Consider the following 16007-nt stretch of genomic DNA (forward strand, 5'->3'; position numbering starts at 1 on the left):
GCGTCCCTTGTGACCTGGAGGTCTGGCTGATGACTCAGACACACACATTCCTCTCCCGCAGCTGGTTGGCTGGTGACCAATTATCTCCCATAAAGACTTGGCCCTGAACTCCGGCCCCAGCATCTCAACATTGATGGAACTGGTGTCAACACATGTTGATATTATTTAGGAGAACATGAAATTCCCCCTGGATCCAGAGTGCTCAGGACGTCTGGACAGACTTCCAGAACGGCTCAAAAATGCTGACGGCCATTGTCTAGACGCTGTGTGACAGATGGGGAAACTGACCCCAGAAGGGGGTCCTGGGGTAGGACCAGAGGCCAGGCCTGCTGGCCCCCAGCTCTGCTGGGCCCTGATGGGACTGTGCCCCGGACCCCCAGATCCCGGGCCTATCGGCTCCCAGCTCCCCGTCCGCCTGTGAGGCCTCCTCAGCCGGGGCCGGGGCAGCGGCCAGCCCAGCTCCTGCAGCCGGCGTCCTGCTGGGCGCCCTCGTGCAGGCGGTGGACGGGGAGGCCTTCATGCCGCCCACTGGGACCATCTGGGAACTTGTGGCCCCGGCCACTGTGAGGTCATAACATAGACACTGCGGAGTCAGAGCCCCACCAGCGGGGCCTCAGGGGGAGGTGTGGTCACCAAGGCAAGACTGGAACCCCCCCGTACGCATGCTCCCAGGACCCCCTCACTCCATGTCGGCTCGCGGTAGGGGCTGCGACCTCTCTCCACCCAGGTCTCGGGGCCAGTGCAGGCTGGGCTGGGGCTGCAGCATCCTTCCCGCCCCCAGGCCCAGCCAGGCTGTGAGCTCGACAGGCCCCTGACGTGGTAGGCTCCCAGCCAACATGCCCAGAACTGACTCCAGGGGCAGCTGCGGCTCAGCACTGGGGAGACCCTGAGGTGTAGAAGGGAATGCCAGAGCTCAGCTGGGCATCCATCCGGCTGAGTGTGAGCCGGTAGGCTGGGCCGCACTTGGACAGCGTCTCTCCTGTCCTCCCCCAAAGGGGAGGCAGAAAATCCTGCAGAACTGCCGCATGGCTGGAAGGCTGGGGCTGCGACCCTGGGACACCTCTGCTTCTGGGTCCTGGTTCTGAGCAACGTGTCCAAAGTCAATAATCAAAGTCCTAACAGGCCTGCCGTCACGGGGAGCCCGTCACAGAGCAATTCCAAGGAGAAGAAGTGGCCTGACCGAGTGTCCCGCATACGGTGTTGGAGTGGGTAACGCAGTATTTCAACCTCAGGCGGTATTTCAAGGAACAAGAAAACCATCCCAGCAATGTCCTAAGAGAAGCCGAGTGCACGAACTGTGTACAGTTGGTGGGATGATCCTGCTTCTGTTTTAGAATTTACAGGCAGAGATCAGGGACAGAAGGCGGAAGGAAACACCGTTCACCTCGGCTTTCTCTCCGGTGGAAGTGGGGGGGTTTTCGTTAACTTGCTCTTGTCTTACGAACGTTCCCAGTATTTACAGCGAAACACTGATGCCCATCAGCTCTTCAGCCAGATTCTGTGGCTGGCGAGAAAGGGCAGGCTCAGCGAGGTCAAGGGGGGCACCCAAAGGGGTCCCGCCAGGATGAGCTCTGCACCCCGGCCCCGCACAGCAGCTGGAAACAGGGGTGAGCAATGCGGTGCTTGCCACAGAACCGCTGAGCCAGCTGCGGGGGGCGGCGGGGAGAAGCAGCCTGTGGCCTTCCTGCACCCCACCTCTGCCCCTGAGCACCCCGTGTCCCCCACCTTGTGCCTGTCGTCCCGGGCCGGGCTTCACCCTGCAGTCTGGCCTCTGCTTCTCCTGGCCCGCACCCTGGCCAAACCCGGCTCCCAGGCCCCAGAGGCCAAGGTGCAGCCAGACAGCCACGGGTCAGGCCTGGGGAGGCAGCCAGGGCCAGGGAGGGCCGCCCCTGCCCCCCAGGATGGGTGTGGGGAGGCAGCTGGAGCCCGTTGTCCCAGCCCAAGTCCCCAGCGCCTCCCTGGAGTGGCCCTCAGCTGGAGGGGTGGCCTTCCCACCTGCTCTTCTTCCACACGAATCCCTGAACCACACACAGGCTGAGCCACACCAGCTGCCCCCCGCCCCACATCGCAAGTCAGAACCCCTACTCCTGACTGGAGGGCACTGCACAGACCACCCCCCCGGGGGTGCCGAGAGGGTCCAAGCCGCCCTCAGGCAGGCCAGTGGCCACAGTGGCCTGGGCGGAGCTGTGCTGTGCTCTCAAGACGCACACCCTCTCTGGTCCTGGCAGGCAGCGCTGCGCCAAGGAGGCAGGAAGCGAGCGAGACAGAGACAGCCCCGCTTCCTGCCCCAGCGCGGCCTCCAAGAGCGCAGGCCGAGCAGAGCTGCCTTTATCTGCCTCCTCCTGGCAGCCTCCTTGCTGACGTCAGCGAGACACTGTTTACTTGCTAACAGGACCAGACTGCGTGACCTCCCACCCCTCTGCAGGCCAGGATCTGGAACCTTCCTCGGCGCCTCCCCAGATGAACGCAAGGAGAGTAAAAGCGGCGGTGCCCTCAAATCCGGCTGTCTGTCCACCCCTCCCTCCTCACAGCCTTGTCTGTGTTACTGACACATAGTCATGAGGTTTTTTATGTTCCATTAGCTGGGGGGCCCTGGGCAGTCCATCCGACTCCTCTGAGCTCAGGTTGGAGAAGCACCTGCCCTGGCGGTAACATTTCCTACATCGGGAACTGCTGGAAGACCTTGTTCAATGCACATGGCCGCGACCACCTCCAGGGTGCCTGCACGCCTGCCGACAGGCCAGTCACGGCGCAGTGCAGCCCCCCACGGGGCTCCTGCCCTGGGAACCTGTGGTCACGCCTGGACACGCTTTGGGTTGTCACATCTGGGGTGCTCCTGGCGTCCAGGGGCTGCAGGCCAGGCCTGCTGCTCCACACGCTGCTAAGCCCCCTGACCCAAATATCTGCTCCACAGCATCGTTGATCGTGCAGGGCTCAGAAGCCCTGATAGAACCTTCCATGCTGCTGGGAGGATGAAGCCGGAGCCGTGCAAGCCCTTGGCTGACAGTGGCTGACGTTACTTTGACCGCCTGCTCCTCACCTCAGCCCCAAGAAGTCAGAGTGGAAATCATGACACTTATTTTCCAAAAAGGAAACCAAAGCCCCGGAGCAGGACGCGCTGACCAGAGCTGGACCCAGGGCCTGGTCCAGGGGCTCGGAGGGCGGCGGGTCCGCTGGAGCCGCTCACAGTCTCAGAAGCTTCCGGCCCCGGGACCCGACTTTCTGGGCTGGTTGACGGGCAAGGGTGCTGCTCAGGGGCCTGGCAGGGCACCCCGAGCAGTCCCTGCCCCCTCCCACGGTGCCAGGGGAGAGGGGACAGTCCAGGAAGACCTGGACATGCTCAGCACACACAGGCCTCGGGAGCAGCAGAAATGACTGCTGTCCACAGCCCCGAGCCCTGCAAGAAGGCGCAGGAAATGCACTGACCCGGGAAGGTGTGCCCCACACCCGAGGAGTGGACATGGGGGGCAGCCGCACCGGCAGCAAGGCCAAGGCAGAAGCTTGGGACCGGGCCCCCGCGTGTGCCAGACACCGACTTGGACCCCCACTCCTCCTCTGAGGCCCTGAAGGCTGGCAGGCATGACCGTCTGGACCCCCACTTTACTGCAGGGAAGCCGGGCCCAGGGGGTTCCAGAACCCTGCCCAAGGGCACGAGATGCCCCGCCCCGGGTTTGGCCCCGGAGCACGTTGCTGCTGCCACCCCAGCCCGGGGGCCCGTGGGCAGCTGCTACCTACCAGGTGCCCGGCGGCTCTCACCAGCTTGTGGGTGGAGAAGGGGAAGGCGTCGTCGCTCAGGTCGGCCTCCAGCACCTCCTGGAGAATGGCCCGGCTGTGAGCAAGGACAAGGCTGGTCAGTCAGTAGGGCAACAAACACCTGCCAAGCCCGCCTGGGTGCGCACCCCGGGCTGGGAGGGCTCTGAGGGCACCACGGTGGTCAGGCTGAGGTCCTGTCCTCACGGGGCAGACCGAGAACAAACGTGCTCTTAATAAAACACACCAAGATAGAGACGTGCAAAAGTCCAGTCATACGAGAAAGGCACCTTCAGGACTTGCCTGGCCATCTAGCGGCTAAGACTCTGTACTTCCACTGCAGGGGGCATGGGTTTGATCCCCAGTGGGGGAGCCAAGATCTCAAATACCAGGCACCATGGCCAAAAAAATTTATCAAGTTAAAAAAAAAAAAGGCACCTTCATCGGAAACAGTGGCAGAAATAGCCAAGCCCTGGCTCTCCTTTCTCAGATGGGGAACCCAGGCCTGGGGCAGCTGTCTAACTGCCCAGTTAGACACCCCACCTGCCAAAGCCCCCCAAGGGCAGGGGCCCCTCTCCTCGCCCCTCTGCCCGGCTGTGCCCGGAAGAGTCTGAACCTCACGCTTGATACTTCGCCTGAGACCTTCCGGTGTCCATGGAAACCCTCACCTCTGGGACGCCTTGCTTCTCGCTTCCCTCCCTGCCGGCCTGAGCTCACTCTTGCACCATGCACATTCCCTCCAGGTGTCCCGGCCCCTGTTGAATCTTCCGTCATCCTTCAGGTCTTGGCTCATCTGTCACCTCCTACAAGAAGCCCTCCCGGATTCCCTGAGTCTGGGTCAAGTCCCCCCTCAACGCCCCTGGCCTGAGCCCGTGGCCCTGAAACGTCTCCCACCAGGGCACCTCTCATGGTTGCAAACCTGTCCCACTGAACTGGGAGCTCCGTGCTGACGGGGCCCCCTCTGCAGACATGCCTGGCACAGAGAGGGCACTTGGTAAATGGGACTGATTGAAGGTGGGCTGGCTTTGCACCGCTGGGCCAGCTCCCCATCGGCAGGAAACAGCTCCCACCCACCCCCATTTCTGCCTCTCAGGGTCCCAGCCAGTGCCCAGAAACACTTCCGACCCTGATGATCCCCGCCCCCCACGGTGCCGGCAGCTGCCCACCCACGCTGGCCCGAGGTACCCAGCCCGCTGCAGTGCGTCAGGATCCTTATGTAACACTCCGGCACCCACGCGTGCCCCCCCTCCCCCGGAGGAAGCACACTCGGTCCTCAAGAAGCCTGTCTACACTGCAGCCCTGGGCGGCGGGGTCTGCCGCACGGGGAAGAAGGAAGGAGCTGGAGCTGGGGCTCAGCAGGGCTGGGGGCCCCCAGTCGGGCACCAGCCTGGGCACGCAGGTCTGCAGGGCATGGGCCAGGGTGTGAGAGGCTGTCCCTCCCCCAGTGGACAGCAGGTGGCACCAGAGGGCACCGGCTCTGGGCGGAGACCGGGTTCAGGCTTACTGTCCCCCGGCCTGGAGTTGGGCCCCCTCGTTGCCCTATGAGGACCGTGAGGCAGGCGTCAGCCAGAGGCCCCGAGCCGAGCACCTGGGTATTAACCATGCAACAGCGACCACCGCCTGCCAGGCTGTCTCCACCAGCCACGAGTGGTCTCCTGAGCTTCCGTTAATTAAAACAAAAAAATTCAGCCTCGCCGGCCACCTTTCAAGGCCTTGCTGGCCACATATGGCTTCGAGGCTACCGTTCTGGGCCATCAATTCTGAACTGTCTCCCGAAAGTGCCATTGGTTGGCAGGCCATCCAGCATCTCCCATGGTCCAGCTGCCATGACACGCTTCCCACGTAACAGCTCAGAAAGTTCAGCCCGTATCGGCGGCGCTGGTGACATTATTATTCATACAAGAAACTTTGGGTTATTTTTGAAGGAGCGAGGACAGTTTGGAGGAGAAAGTTAAGAAATCGCCAGGAGGAGGGGAGCTCGTCTTCCTGCCCTGGCAACCGTCACTCACCGCCCTCCTGGAGTAGCTTATAATGAGGCTGGGAGCGCTGGCCTGTCCCCACAGGCCGCGCCTTGATCAGTCTGTCTGGTGCCCCCTCCCTCCCCTACCCACTCACCCCCCACCACACCAGAAATAACCCAGTCCCTCCCCAAGGTCGCCATGGCAATGAAGCTTCCGAGGACCGCCTAGCGCTCAGGAGTCCAGGACCCTCCCCCCCCCATCCCCATTTAGCCCAGAGATGCGGATGTCTGCTCACCCAGGGGAGAAATGCAGACCCCCGCCTGCAGAAAAGGCGCTTCCCCGAGCCGGGCCAGGGCAAGCGTGGTCCATGCATCTTTCTGCAGAATCCCAGCATCCTGGTTCTCCTGCTGCGGCCGGCATGCTCAGCCTCTCTCCACACGTCCCATTCCTGTCCTCCCCTCCTGTCTCAGCACGCCCCCACCCAGCCACCCCTGAGATGACCCTCGTCAAGTCTGTAGGAGCCATCGGGCCGCCAAACCCACCGTCGATGCTCAGTCTTTGTCCTACTGGACCCACTGACCACCCGGACACAGCTCGTCACTCCCTCCTTGGAGTCCCTCCTTCCCCTGGCCCCTGAGGCTCCTGCCCACCTCCCACACTCTGGCCCAGCATCAGAGACCCCGATAAAGCCCACGTCCAACCACGCCCCTCCTCCACTCAGCCCCCTCTCCTGGAGGAGCAGCCTCTGCCCTTGCAAGCTCTGGCCTCTGCGGGCCTCTGAGCGCGTCCTCCCCCACAGCCCTGCCGTGGCTGCGTTTCCTCCCGCCACGGGCCCTTTGCACCTGCCGCTCCCTCTGTCTGAAACACTGGCCCTTCAGAGAGTGCCAAGGCTTGAGCCCCATTTCCTCCAGTGTCTCCTCTAAGGTCCCCTTAACAGATACTGGCTTTCGTGAGCAGCCCGAGGTCCAGCATTTGATGGATAAGGTACACGACCAGCCCTGACTCCGCGAGCACGCGCTGCCTGCCTGTCTGCCATGTGCCTCTGGGCAACGTGGGGCACACACAGAGCCACCTGCCGCTCTGCCCGGGAGGGGAGGCCCACCCGCCCAGGACTCAGCCCGGGAGCTGCTGGCTCGGCCAGCTCCAAGGCACCAGGGAAAATGGACCCTGTGGCGGGGTCTGAGGGCAGCGACCAGGGATCCTGGTGTGACCCCAGGCTGACAGGGATGCCTGTGGACACAGCCGTGCATCGTCTCAGCGAGCAGCTGGGGGATAACCTGGCTGGAGGCACACTGTCCTCTCTTCCTCACCACTAAGGAAAGAAAACAGTTCTCACCACCTAAAGGGCCGGGGTCAGGACTGGAGCAGATGTTGGAGCACCCCAGGCACCCCGCTGGTCAGCGCCAACACGCGGTGCTTGCCCCTGGTCCTCCACCCCGCCCCTACCCAGCCCTTCTCTGACGCCCAGCCAGAGGGTCTTTCCAAGGTGCACATGTGCTCAGGCATCCCATTGCCTCAGACTGTCCGGGCAGAAGCCAGCATCCAAGGGCCTTCTGGGAGCCGGTTCCTCGTGGGTGGGAACACAGCTCAGTCAACGCTCACAGGATGAATCAAGGAGCGAATGATCGTCCGTAGACCTAGTCACTGGAGGTGCTTAGGGAGGAGCCGGTGTCCTCCTGCTGCGGAGCACCATTCTCAGCCCAGGTGGCACAGGGAGCCCCAGTCTGGCTCCGCCCACTTAGAAATGGCACACACAGTTCTCAGGCCATATCAACCATCCAGAGGCATCCCTGCCAGACCTTCCACGACCCCTGTACCCTCAGATATTGAGTATGAGTCATATATTAAGAGCTTTTCCGTATCCCAGTGCTTTGAAAACCATGTTCCTGGTTGGCCTCTTGAGGGTCGCCGGCACGTTCAGCTCACTAGCCACCGCGTCCCATTCTAGACCAGTAAATGGTTCTGCCTTGGGCCCAGACAGAGGGACGAGGTGTACCCCGGCCCTCAAGTCCCCATCCTCTCCTCACCTGGCCGGGCCCTGGACGCTGATCAGGCCCAGGTCCTCGGAGCTGTCGATGAGCTGGCACCGGAACTTCCGGTCCTGCAGCACGGTCCTGATGTGGGACCAGTTGTGCTGGGCTGCAGCCCCGCCCACGGCCAGGTAGTATCCGTCGCCTGCAGGAGAAGCGCCGGGACGCAGAGCAGGGCTGCGAGGAGGCGGGAGGAGGCAGGACCGGGAGGGGCGGCCCGAGGCCTCCGTGGAGGAAACAAGCCCACCTCCCTTGAACGTGAGCCACCCAGGCCCGAGTCGGGGGACCCTCCCAATGGGGCTCTGGGTTCTCATCGCCCGCAGGACAAAATGCCAAGGGAGCATTTTCTGGGAGCATCCAAGGCTTTTTCCCACTTCTCAAAGGGTCTGTGATCCAGGGAAGCGTAAGCGCCCCCAGCGCCATCACCCCTTGGGAGATCCTGAGTCCCACCTCAGCCACCAGCGCTGGGTGACCTCGGACAAGCCTCTGTCCCTCTCTGAGGCTGCATCCTCACCAGTTCCCATCTCTCTCCACATTCCCATGTCCCCACCCCATTCCCGGGGTTCCCAGCGGTGGCCTTTCAGAGGCTGGAATTTACAGCCGTTACACCGCTGACCCTCCCCCAGAGGCTGACACGCGTCAACACCCTCGGGTTTCTGAAAAGGAGACTGAGGTTCAGAGAGGCCCCACGTGGAAGACTGCCTCTAGCCAGCTCTGAGTCCACGGCCCGTGGAGCAGCCACTGGGCCAAACCGCCCCCCGGGAACTGCTGAGCGGAGGGCAGCCCAGCTCCGCCCGGTGTCCTGAGAGCCACCGTCCTGGGCGGGCGACCTCAGACGGTCTTGCGGCCCTGGGTCCCTGGAGAATCTGTCGCTGCCCACTGTCTGTGGATCTCGGCCACCGCTCTCCCTCCTGGATGGGAGGGGCCGCCACACGAGAGACCAGACGGCTCCCTCGCCCGCCAAGGGGTGACGTGATGGGCAGCAGACCTCGCTCAGGGAATCAGACCCGTGCAGACAAGGGGCAGGGACGCTGAGCTCCCCATCACTGGAGGCATGCAAGCAGAAGCGGAGGACCTGCAGAGGGCAGTCCAGGCATCAGCTTGGGCCCAGAGCTGGAGATCTTCCAAGGACCTGTCCCCCGTCTCAGACTGGGAGTTCCATGGGAACCAAGACAGCCGATTCGGCATAGATGCCGGAGGCAGGAAGGAGGTAACTTCTCCCTCCACGTGGGAGGCACGGCCTTATCCTTGGCTCACTCTGTTCCGGGCAGGTGAGCTGAACACACCCACGCTGCGGCCGCCCTGAGACCCCGCAGGACAGACAGGTTCAAAGGCATAACCACCGAGCACTCAGGGCTCGGCATCGCTGCCAGAACAGAGGCTGCATTCAGCCTGAAGCAAGACCTCTGATCTCCCAGGCCCTGACCGCAGCGGGCGCACGCAGGATTGCAGAGCAGCCTCGGAAGCCCTTCCCACCTGTCCCGCACTGGCCGCCGCCTCACTAAGCTAGGCTGCGGTCGGGGCGCTGCTGGGCCCCGGGGCACCTCTCACCTTCAAAGGCGGGGGCCAGCGGGGAGGCCTGGGGGCCGGGGGCCAGGCGGCTCACGGTCAGGTCGCTCTCTGTGCCCCCGCGGTGGTTCAGCATGCACGTGTACACCGTGGAGCCTGCGGGCAGGAGAAAGACCCCAGAGAGGGGGAGCCGCTCAGCAGGGCGGGCGGTCCCTCAGGGCCGGGTAACCTTGGCCAGATGCCCCGGGGGACCCTGATAGACCTCTCAGCTTGGTGATGCCACCGTGACTCAATGACCCAGAGAGGGATGGGCAGGCCACCGAGCACCGCCGTCCTCGGAGGAGAAAGGAGCAAGAAGACTTATATATTTTGAAATGTGACTCCTCCCAACCCATCCCTCCCACCCACCTCCCACTTCACGCTGGGGCACTTTCAGGGCAGGATTTACTTCTCATTCACTTTGGTGCTCGAGTGCCAAGCCTGGCATAGCAGAAGCTCCATGAATGCTGAATACATGAATATGTGGATGGAAGATGGGGATGAATGGGGAGGTGGGGAGAGGGTAGGGGCAGGGATGGATGGGAGGAGGGGGTGGGTGGGTAGAAGGGTGTTGGCAGGGTGAATGGGGGAGGGGGACCAGGGGAGGCGGGTAGCAGGGGCATGTGCTGAGGTGTGTGGGTGGTTGGGCAGGATACATGGTGTAATGGGTTGCACTGTGCCTCCCTAAATGGTGTGTTGGGGTCCTAACTCCCAGTCCCTCTGAAAAGTGGACCTTATCTGGAAATAGGGTCTTTGTAGACGGGATCATGTTAAGAAGATCAGAACTCATGAGAGTGGACCTGATCTCACATGACTCGTGTCCTTAGAAGAAGAAAATGCAGGGTGACGGCCCTGTGACCGCAGAGGCAGAGGTTGGAGTGATGTAGTTGAAAGCTGTGGGCTGGCGGCTGTGGCTGGAAGCCAGGAGATCGATCCCACGGTCTCTGGCCCTGACTTTGAACTTCCAGCCTCAGACTCTTAAGACAACACATGAGGGTTGTTTAAAGCCGCTCAGTGCGGGATTCCGGTGCAGCGGTGCTAGGAAGTACCAGCGTGGGGCCGGGAGAGTTTGGGGGCAGGCAGATGGGTGGGGAAGACGCTAAGGGCACGGTTGATGAAAAAAAAGGGGAAGTGAGGATCCCAAACGCTGTCTGGGATACACTCACACCACGGGATTATTCATCCTTCATTCCGAATTCAAGTGCAAGTGAGCATCCTGTGTTTTCACTGAATTCTAGAAACCCTATCGGGGAGAGCATTCCTAGTTGGGGAGTGGACAGGCTCCTCAGCCCCAGGAGACTGTTCTGAGGGCCTGCTGCCTCGAATCCCATCTGGAACAAAGTCAGAGGAGGGTAGTGGAGGATGCAGAGGAAGGTGGAGGGGGCTGGGCCTTGGGGCTTGGTGACCAGGGCAGATGGGGCTGGAGGCGGGGTCCCAGGGCCGGGCTGGGGGCAGAGCCTTGAGCTGTGCGAGCCCAGAGCGGACAGGGTCAGCCGTGCCCAGGGCCGCGCTGAGGTCGGGGAGGCGCGCGGCCCGCCCGCTCCATACCTGGTGGCCGGCTGACGTCGGCAGAGAAGAGCCAGTCAGCAGCCTTCCTGGCATCCGGGCCCAACAGGAAGAACTTCCCGAAGTAGGACATGTCGAACACGGCCGCGGCCCCTCTACAGGCCAGACACTCCTCCTTGATCTGAAAAGTTCCAGAGTTGGGGTGTTGCGGGGGCTCTGGGACCCGCCTCCCCGACAAAGACCCCACAGCCCTGGGCTCCAAGACCCTCTCCTTCCCTCCAGCTAGAAACGCACGGGCACACTGTCCTCGTGCACAGGGAAGAATGCCCTGCCGGCGTGCACGGGCACACTCTTCTCAGGCGCAGGGAAGAGCGCCCTGCAGGTGTGCACGTGCACAGTGTCCTCAGGCACAGGGAAGAGCGCCCTGCCGCTGCGCACGTGCACAGTGTCCTCGGGCACAGGGAAGAGCGCCCTGCAGGTGTGCACGTGCACAGTGTCCTCAGGCACAGGGAAGAGCGCCCTGCCGCTGCGCACGTGCACAGTGTCCTCAGGCGCAGGGAAGAGCGCCCTGCCACTGCGCACGTGCACAGTGTCCTCAGGCGCAGGGAAGAGCGCCCTGCCACTGTGCACGGGCACAGTGTCCTCGGGCACAGGAAAGAATGCCCTGCCGCTGCGCACGGGCACACTCTCCTCGGGCGCAGGGAAGAGCGCCCTGCCGGTGCAGGAGACCCAGGGGGAGCGGGGGCCGCAAGAGGATACGTTCCAAAGGGTGAAGGCCATGCGGAATGTGTTCTTTGACCACAATGGAATCCAATTAGAAATCCGCAGCAGAAGGAAAACTGGGAAGTTCACAAATAAGTGAAACTAGAAAACACACTTGTTAATAACCAGTGGACCAAGTGAAAAGGTCACCAGGAGGATTGGAAACCCCTGGAGAGGGATGAACATGAGGAAACAACGCGTGTAAACTGACGGGCGGAGGCCAGGCCGGGCTCATCGCGACGTTTCACCTGCAAAGGCTTTCAAGTCAGCCTCCGCACACTCCACTTGGAGAAACCAGAAAAGGGAAAGCAAATTAAACCCAGTGCAGGCAGAAGGAAAGAAATAACAAAGACTGGAAAGGAAATAAACAAAAATCTCAATAGATAGAGAAAATAAGCAAATGGAAAACTGTTTTTTTTTTTTTTAAAGTTCAGTGAAATTAGCAAATCGTTAATTGAAATTACCAAGAATCAAAGAGGACTCCGAGTGCTAAAATCAGGAATGAAAGAAGGGTGTCACTATCCAATTCATAGGAGAGAATTGTAAGGACTAATGTGAGCAACTGTCCACCAATAAATCAGACATGAAATGGAAATTCCCAGAAAGACACAAATCACTGAAGTCGGCTGAAGGGGAAACAGACAGCCTGAACAGATCTACAACCAAAAGAGACTTCTTCAGTCATTTAAAACTCTCCACACGGAAAAGCCCAGGCCCACATGGCTTCGCTGGTGAATTCTACCAAACATTCAAAGAAGAATTAATACCAGTTCTTCACAAACTCTTCCCATGAGGCCAACATTACCCAAAGCCAAAACCAAAGACCTCATAAGAAAATCAGACCAACATCCTTCATGACTACAGATACAAAAACCTCCGTGAAATACAGCACACTAGATTCAACAACATATAAAAAGGATTACGTGATCAAGTGGGATTTATTCCAGAAATGGGAGGCTGGTTCACCATTCCCAAATCAATATAATGTACCATATTAATGGAACAAAGGACAAAAACCAAATGATCATCTCAATAGATGCAGAAAAAGTATTTGACAAAATCCAACACTAGTTCATGATAAAAACTCCATATAAACTACAACTAAAAGGGAAATTGCTTGACCTGATAAAAGGCACAAGCAAAATCCCACTTAACAAGGAGAGACTGGACGTCTGCTGCTAAGATCAGGAGCAAGACGGGGCTGTCCCCTCTGTCACTTCCACTCAACATTGTATTGGTAGAATTTTTCTGCTACCAGTGATATCATTAAAGAAGTGAAAAGACAACCCACAGAAGGGAAAAAATAATTACAAATCATAAATCGGGTAAGGGACTTGTATCCAGAATGTATAGAGAATTCTTATAACCCAATAAAAAGACAACTCAATTTTAAAATAAGCAAAATATCCAAATAGAAACTTATCTGAAAAAGATATCAGATCAGATCAGATCAGTCGCTCAGTCGTGTCCGACTCTTTGCGACCCCATGAATCGCAGCACGCCAGGCCTCCCTGTTCATCACCAACTCCCGGAGTTCACTCAGACTCACGTCCATCGAGTCAGTAATGCCATCCAGCCATCTCATCCTATGTCGTCCCCTTCTCCTCCTGCCCCCAATCCCTCCCAGCATCAGAGTCTTTTCTAATGAGTCAACTCTTCACATGAGGTGGCCAAAGTACTGGAGTTTCAGCTTTAGCATCATTCCTTCCAAAGAAGTCCCAGGGCTGATCTCCTTCAGAATGGACTGGTTGGATCTCCTTGCAGTCCAAGGACTCTCAAGAGTCCTCTACAACACCACAGTTCAAAAGCATCAGTTCTTCGGTGCTCAGCCTTCTTCACAGTCCAACTCTCACATCCATACATGACCACAGGAAAAACCATAGCCTTGACTAGACGAACCTTTGTTGGCAAAGTAATGTCTCTGCTTTTGAATATGCTATCTAGGTTGGTCATAACTTTCCTTCCAAGGAGTAAGCGTCTTTTAATTTCATGGCTGCAGTCACCATCTGTAGTGATTTTGGAGCCCAGAAAAATAAAGTCTGACACTGGAAATGGCTAAATAAGCACATAAAAAAGATGTTCAATATCATTGGTCATTAGGGAACATTGTGCTGGAGGTCTGACCCAGGGCAATTAGGCAAGAAGAAATAAAAGGTATCCAGACTGAAAAAGAAGAAGTAAAACTATCTCTATTTGCAGATGACATGATCTTACATATAGAAAATCCTAGAGAACTCACTGAAAAAAAGTATTATAACTAATAAAATAGTTCAACAAGGTTGGAGGATATAGGGTCAATATAAAACAAACAAAAAATCATTTCTATACAATAGCAGTGAGCCATTAATGAAATTAGGAAAATAATTCCATTTACATCTTCAAAAAGAGTTTTTAAAGGCTTACAAATAAATTGAACAAATGAAGGGCAAATTTGTACTCTTGAGAAAATGTCTCTGAAGAAAATTAAAGCAGACCTAAATAAACAGAAAGGCCTCTCATGTTTGCAAGATGAAGACTTACCATCGCTAAGATGAGGGTAGCAGCCTTGTTTATCTGCAGATTTGACAGGGTCTCTACCAAAACCCCAGCTGGCTTCTTGGCAGACATGGACAAATTGATGCTAAAATTCATGCAGAAATGCGAGGCACTTGGAATGTTCAAGACAATCTTGAAAAAGGAGAACAAAGCTGGAAGATCTGCTCTTCCTGATTTCAAAACTTACTACAAAGTTACTGTGCTCGAGACAGCGGTACAAACATACGGATGGAAATGTAGATCAATGGGAGGGCAGGGAGGGACCAGAAACAAAGCCTCGCCTATGGTCAGCGGATCTGCCGCAAGGATGCCAGGGCAATTCAATGGGGAAAAGAGTAACCTTCAACAGATGGTGCCGGACAGCTGAATAGCCACTTGCAAAAGTCTAAAGCTGGGTCCCTTCCTACACCTTTCACGAAGCTTCCTCAAAATGGACCACACACCTACGTATAAGACCGAAAACTACAATTCTGAGAAGAAGATTTAGTAAATCATTGTGACCTGAGTTAGGAAACACTTTCTTAAATATGACACCTAAAGCACCAGGGACATAAGCTGTTTTCATTCAGTCACCAAGTCAGGTCCAACCATTTGCAACTCCATGGACTGTAGCATGCCAGGCTTCCCTGTCCCTCACCAACTCCTGGAGTTTGCCCAAGTTCACGTCCATGTCAAGTACATAAGCTGTACTTCGTCAAAATTAGGAACTTTTGTGCTACCAATGATATCATTAAAAAAGTGAAAAGACAACCCGCAGAAGGGAAAAAATAATTACAAATCATAAATCGGATATGGAACTTGTATCCAGAATGTATAGAGAATTCTTATAACCCAGTAAGAAGACAAACAACTCGATTTTAAAATGAACAAAATATCCAAATAGAAATTTCTCCGAAATAGATAGAGAAATGGCTAAATAAGCACATAAAAAAGATGTTCAACATCATGGGTCATTGGGGAAACGCAACTCAGATCGTTGAGATACCACTTCACACCCACGAGGATGGCTAGAACCAAACACAGAATTACGAGCGCCGATGAGGATGGAGAAATCAGAACCTCGTCCACCAAGGGTGGGGACGTAAAGCGGTGCGGCCACCTTAGAAAACCCTCGGCAGGTCCCCAAAAATGTTAAACGCGGAGTCACACATGCCTCAGCACTCCCGCTCCTAGATACGAGAACTGAAAACATTTGCCTAAAAACCTGTGCACACATTTGCAGAGCAGCATTATTCACGATGGCCCCAAAGTCCAATGACTCAAGCGTCCGTCCACAGATGAATGGATAAATAAAAAGGAGTGTACCCCTGTGATGGAATACTGTTCCGAAGAAGAAATATCGAAGCACAGACATGTCCTCAAACATGGAGGCCACACTGAAAACAAGCTCGGTGACAGAGGCCAGTCACAGAAGACTGCCACTGTGTGAGTGCCTTACGGGAAACGTCCAGATACAATACATCTACAGAGACAGGATGTAAATCAGAGGCTTCTGGAAGGTGAGTTTGGGGTGAGAGAGGGGCAGAAGCCGCGAGAGGGCCAGCAGCCCGCGCCTTCTCCCCCATCCCACGGTTCAGATGCCACTGCCCAGCGGTCTACAATTAGCCTTACAGCCAGCTGCCCCCTGAGGCCCAGGCACGGGGCGTGGTCTGCTCAGGGTTACACAGGAGGAAATGATGGAGCCTGGGTCTGTCCAGCAGTGCCCGGACCCCAAGAAGCCCCCAAGTGCATCCTCCCCACTGTGTCTTCAGTGATTCCAACTGGATGGGAGGGAGGGTGTGGATGGCAAGTCTCTATACCAGGGAAACTGGCCAGCGTGGGGCCAGCTCCCTGCCCTCCGCCCCAGGGCAACTGGCCGCCACAGAGCACCCCACTGACTCATCTCCTGAGCCCCAAAGGCCGCTGCTCACCTCTG

General features: G+C 57.4%; 1 protein-coding gene across 1 annotated transcript in view; it reads right to left on the reverse strand.

The window, feature by feature from the left end:
• Positions 1-16007, reverse strand: part of SARDH (sarcosine dehydrogenase) — a 60169-nt gene that overhangs the window by 13832 nt on the left and 30330 nt on the right. The window contains exons 13-16 of the mRNA XM_055539236.1: positions 10838-10976; positions 9293-9406; positions 7739-7886; positions 3736-3829 (exon numbers count right to left, since the gene is read on the reverse strand). Coding sequence (XP_055395211.1) covers positions 3736-3829; positions 7739-7886; positions 9293-9406; positions 10838-10976 — 495 coding nt within the window. The remainder of the gene's footprint in view (positions 1-3735; positions 3830-7738; positions 7887-9292; positions 9407-10837; positions 10977-16007) is intronic.

Source organism: Bubalus kerabau, chromosome 11, assembly GCF_029407905.1.
Source record: "Bubalus kerabau isolate K-KA32 ecotype Philippines breed swamp buffalo chromosome 11, PCC_UOA_SB_1v2, whole genome shotgun sequence".
NCBI classification, from domain to species: Eukaryota; Metazoa; Chordata; class Mammalia; order Artiodactyla; family Bovidae; genus Bubalus; species Bubalus kerabau.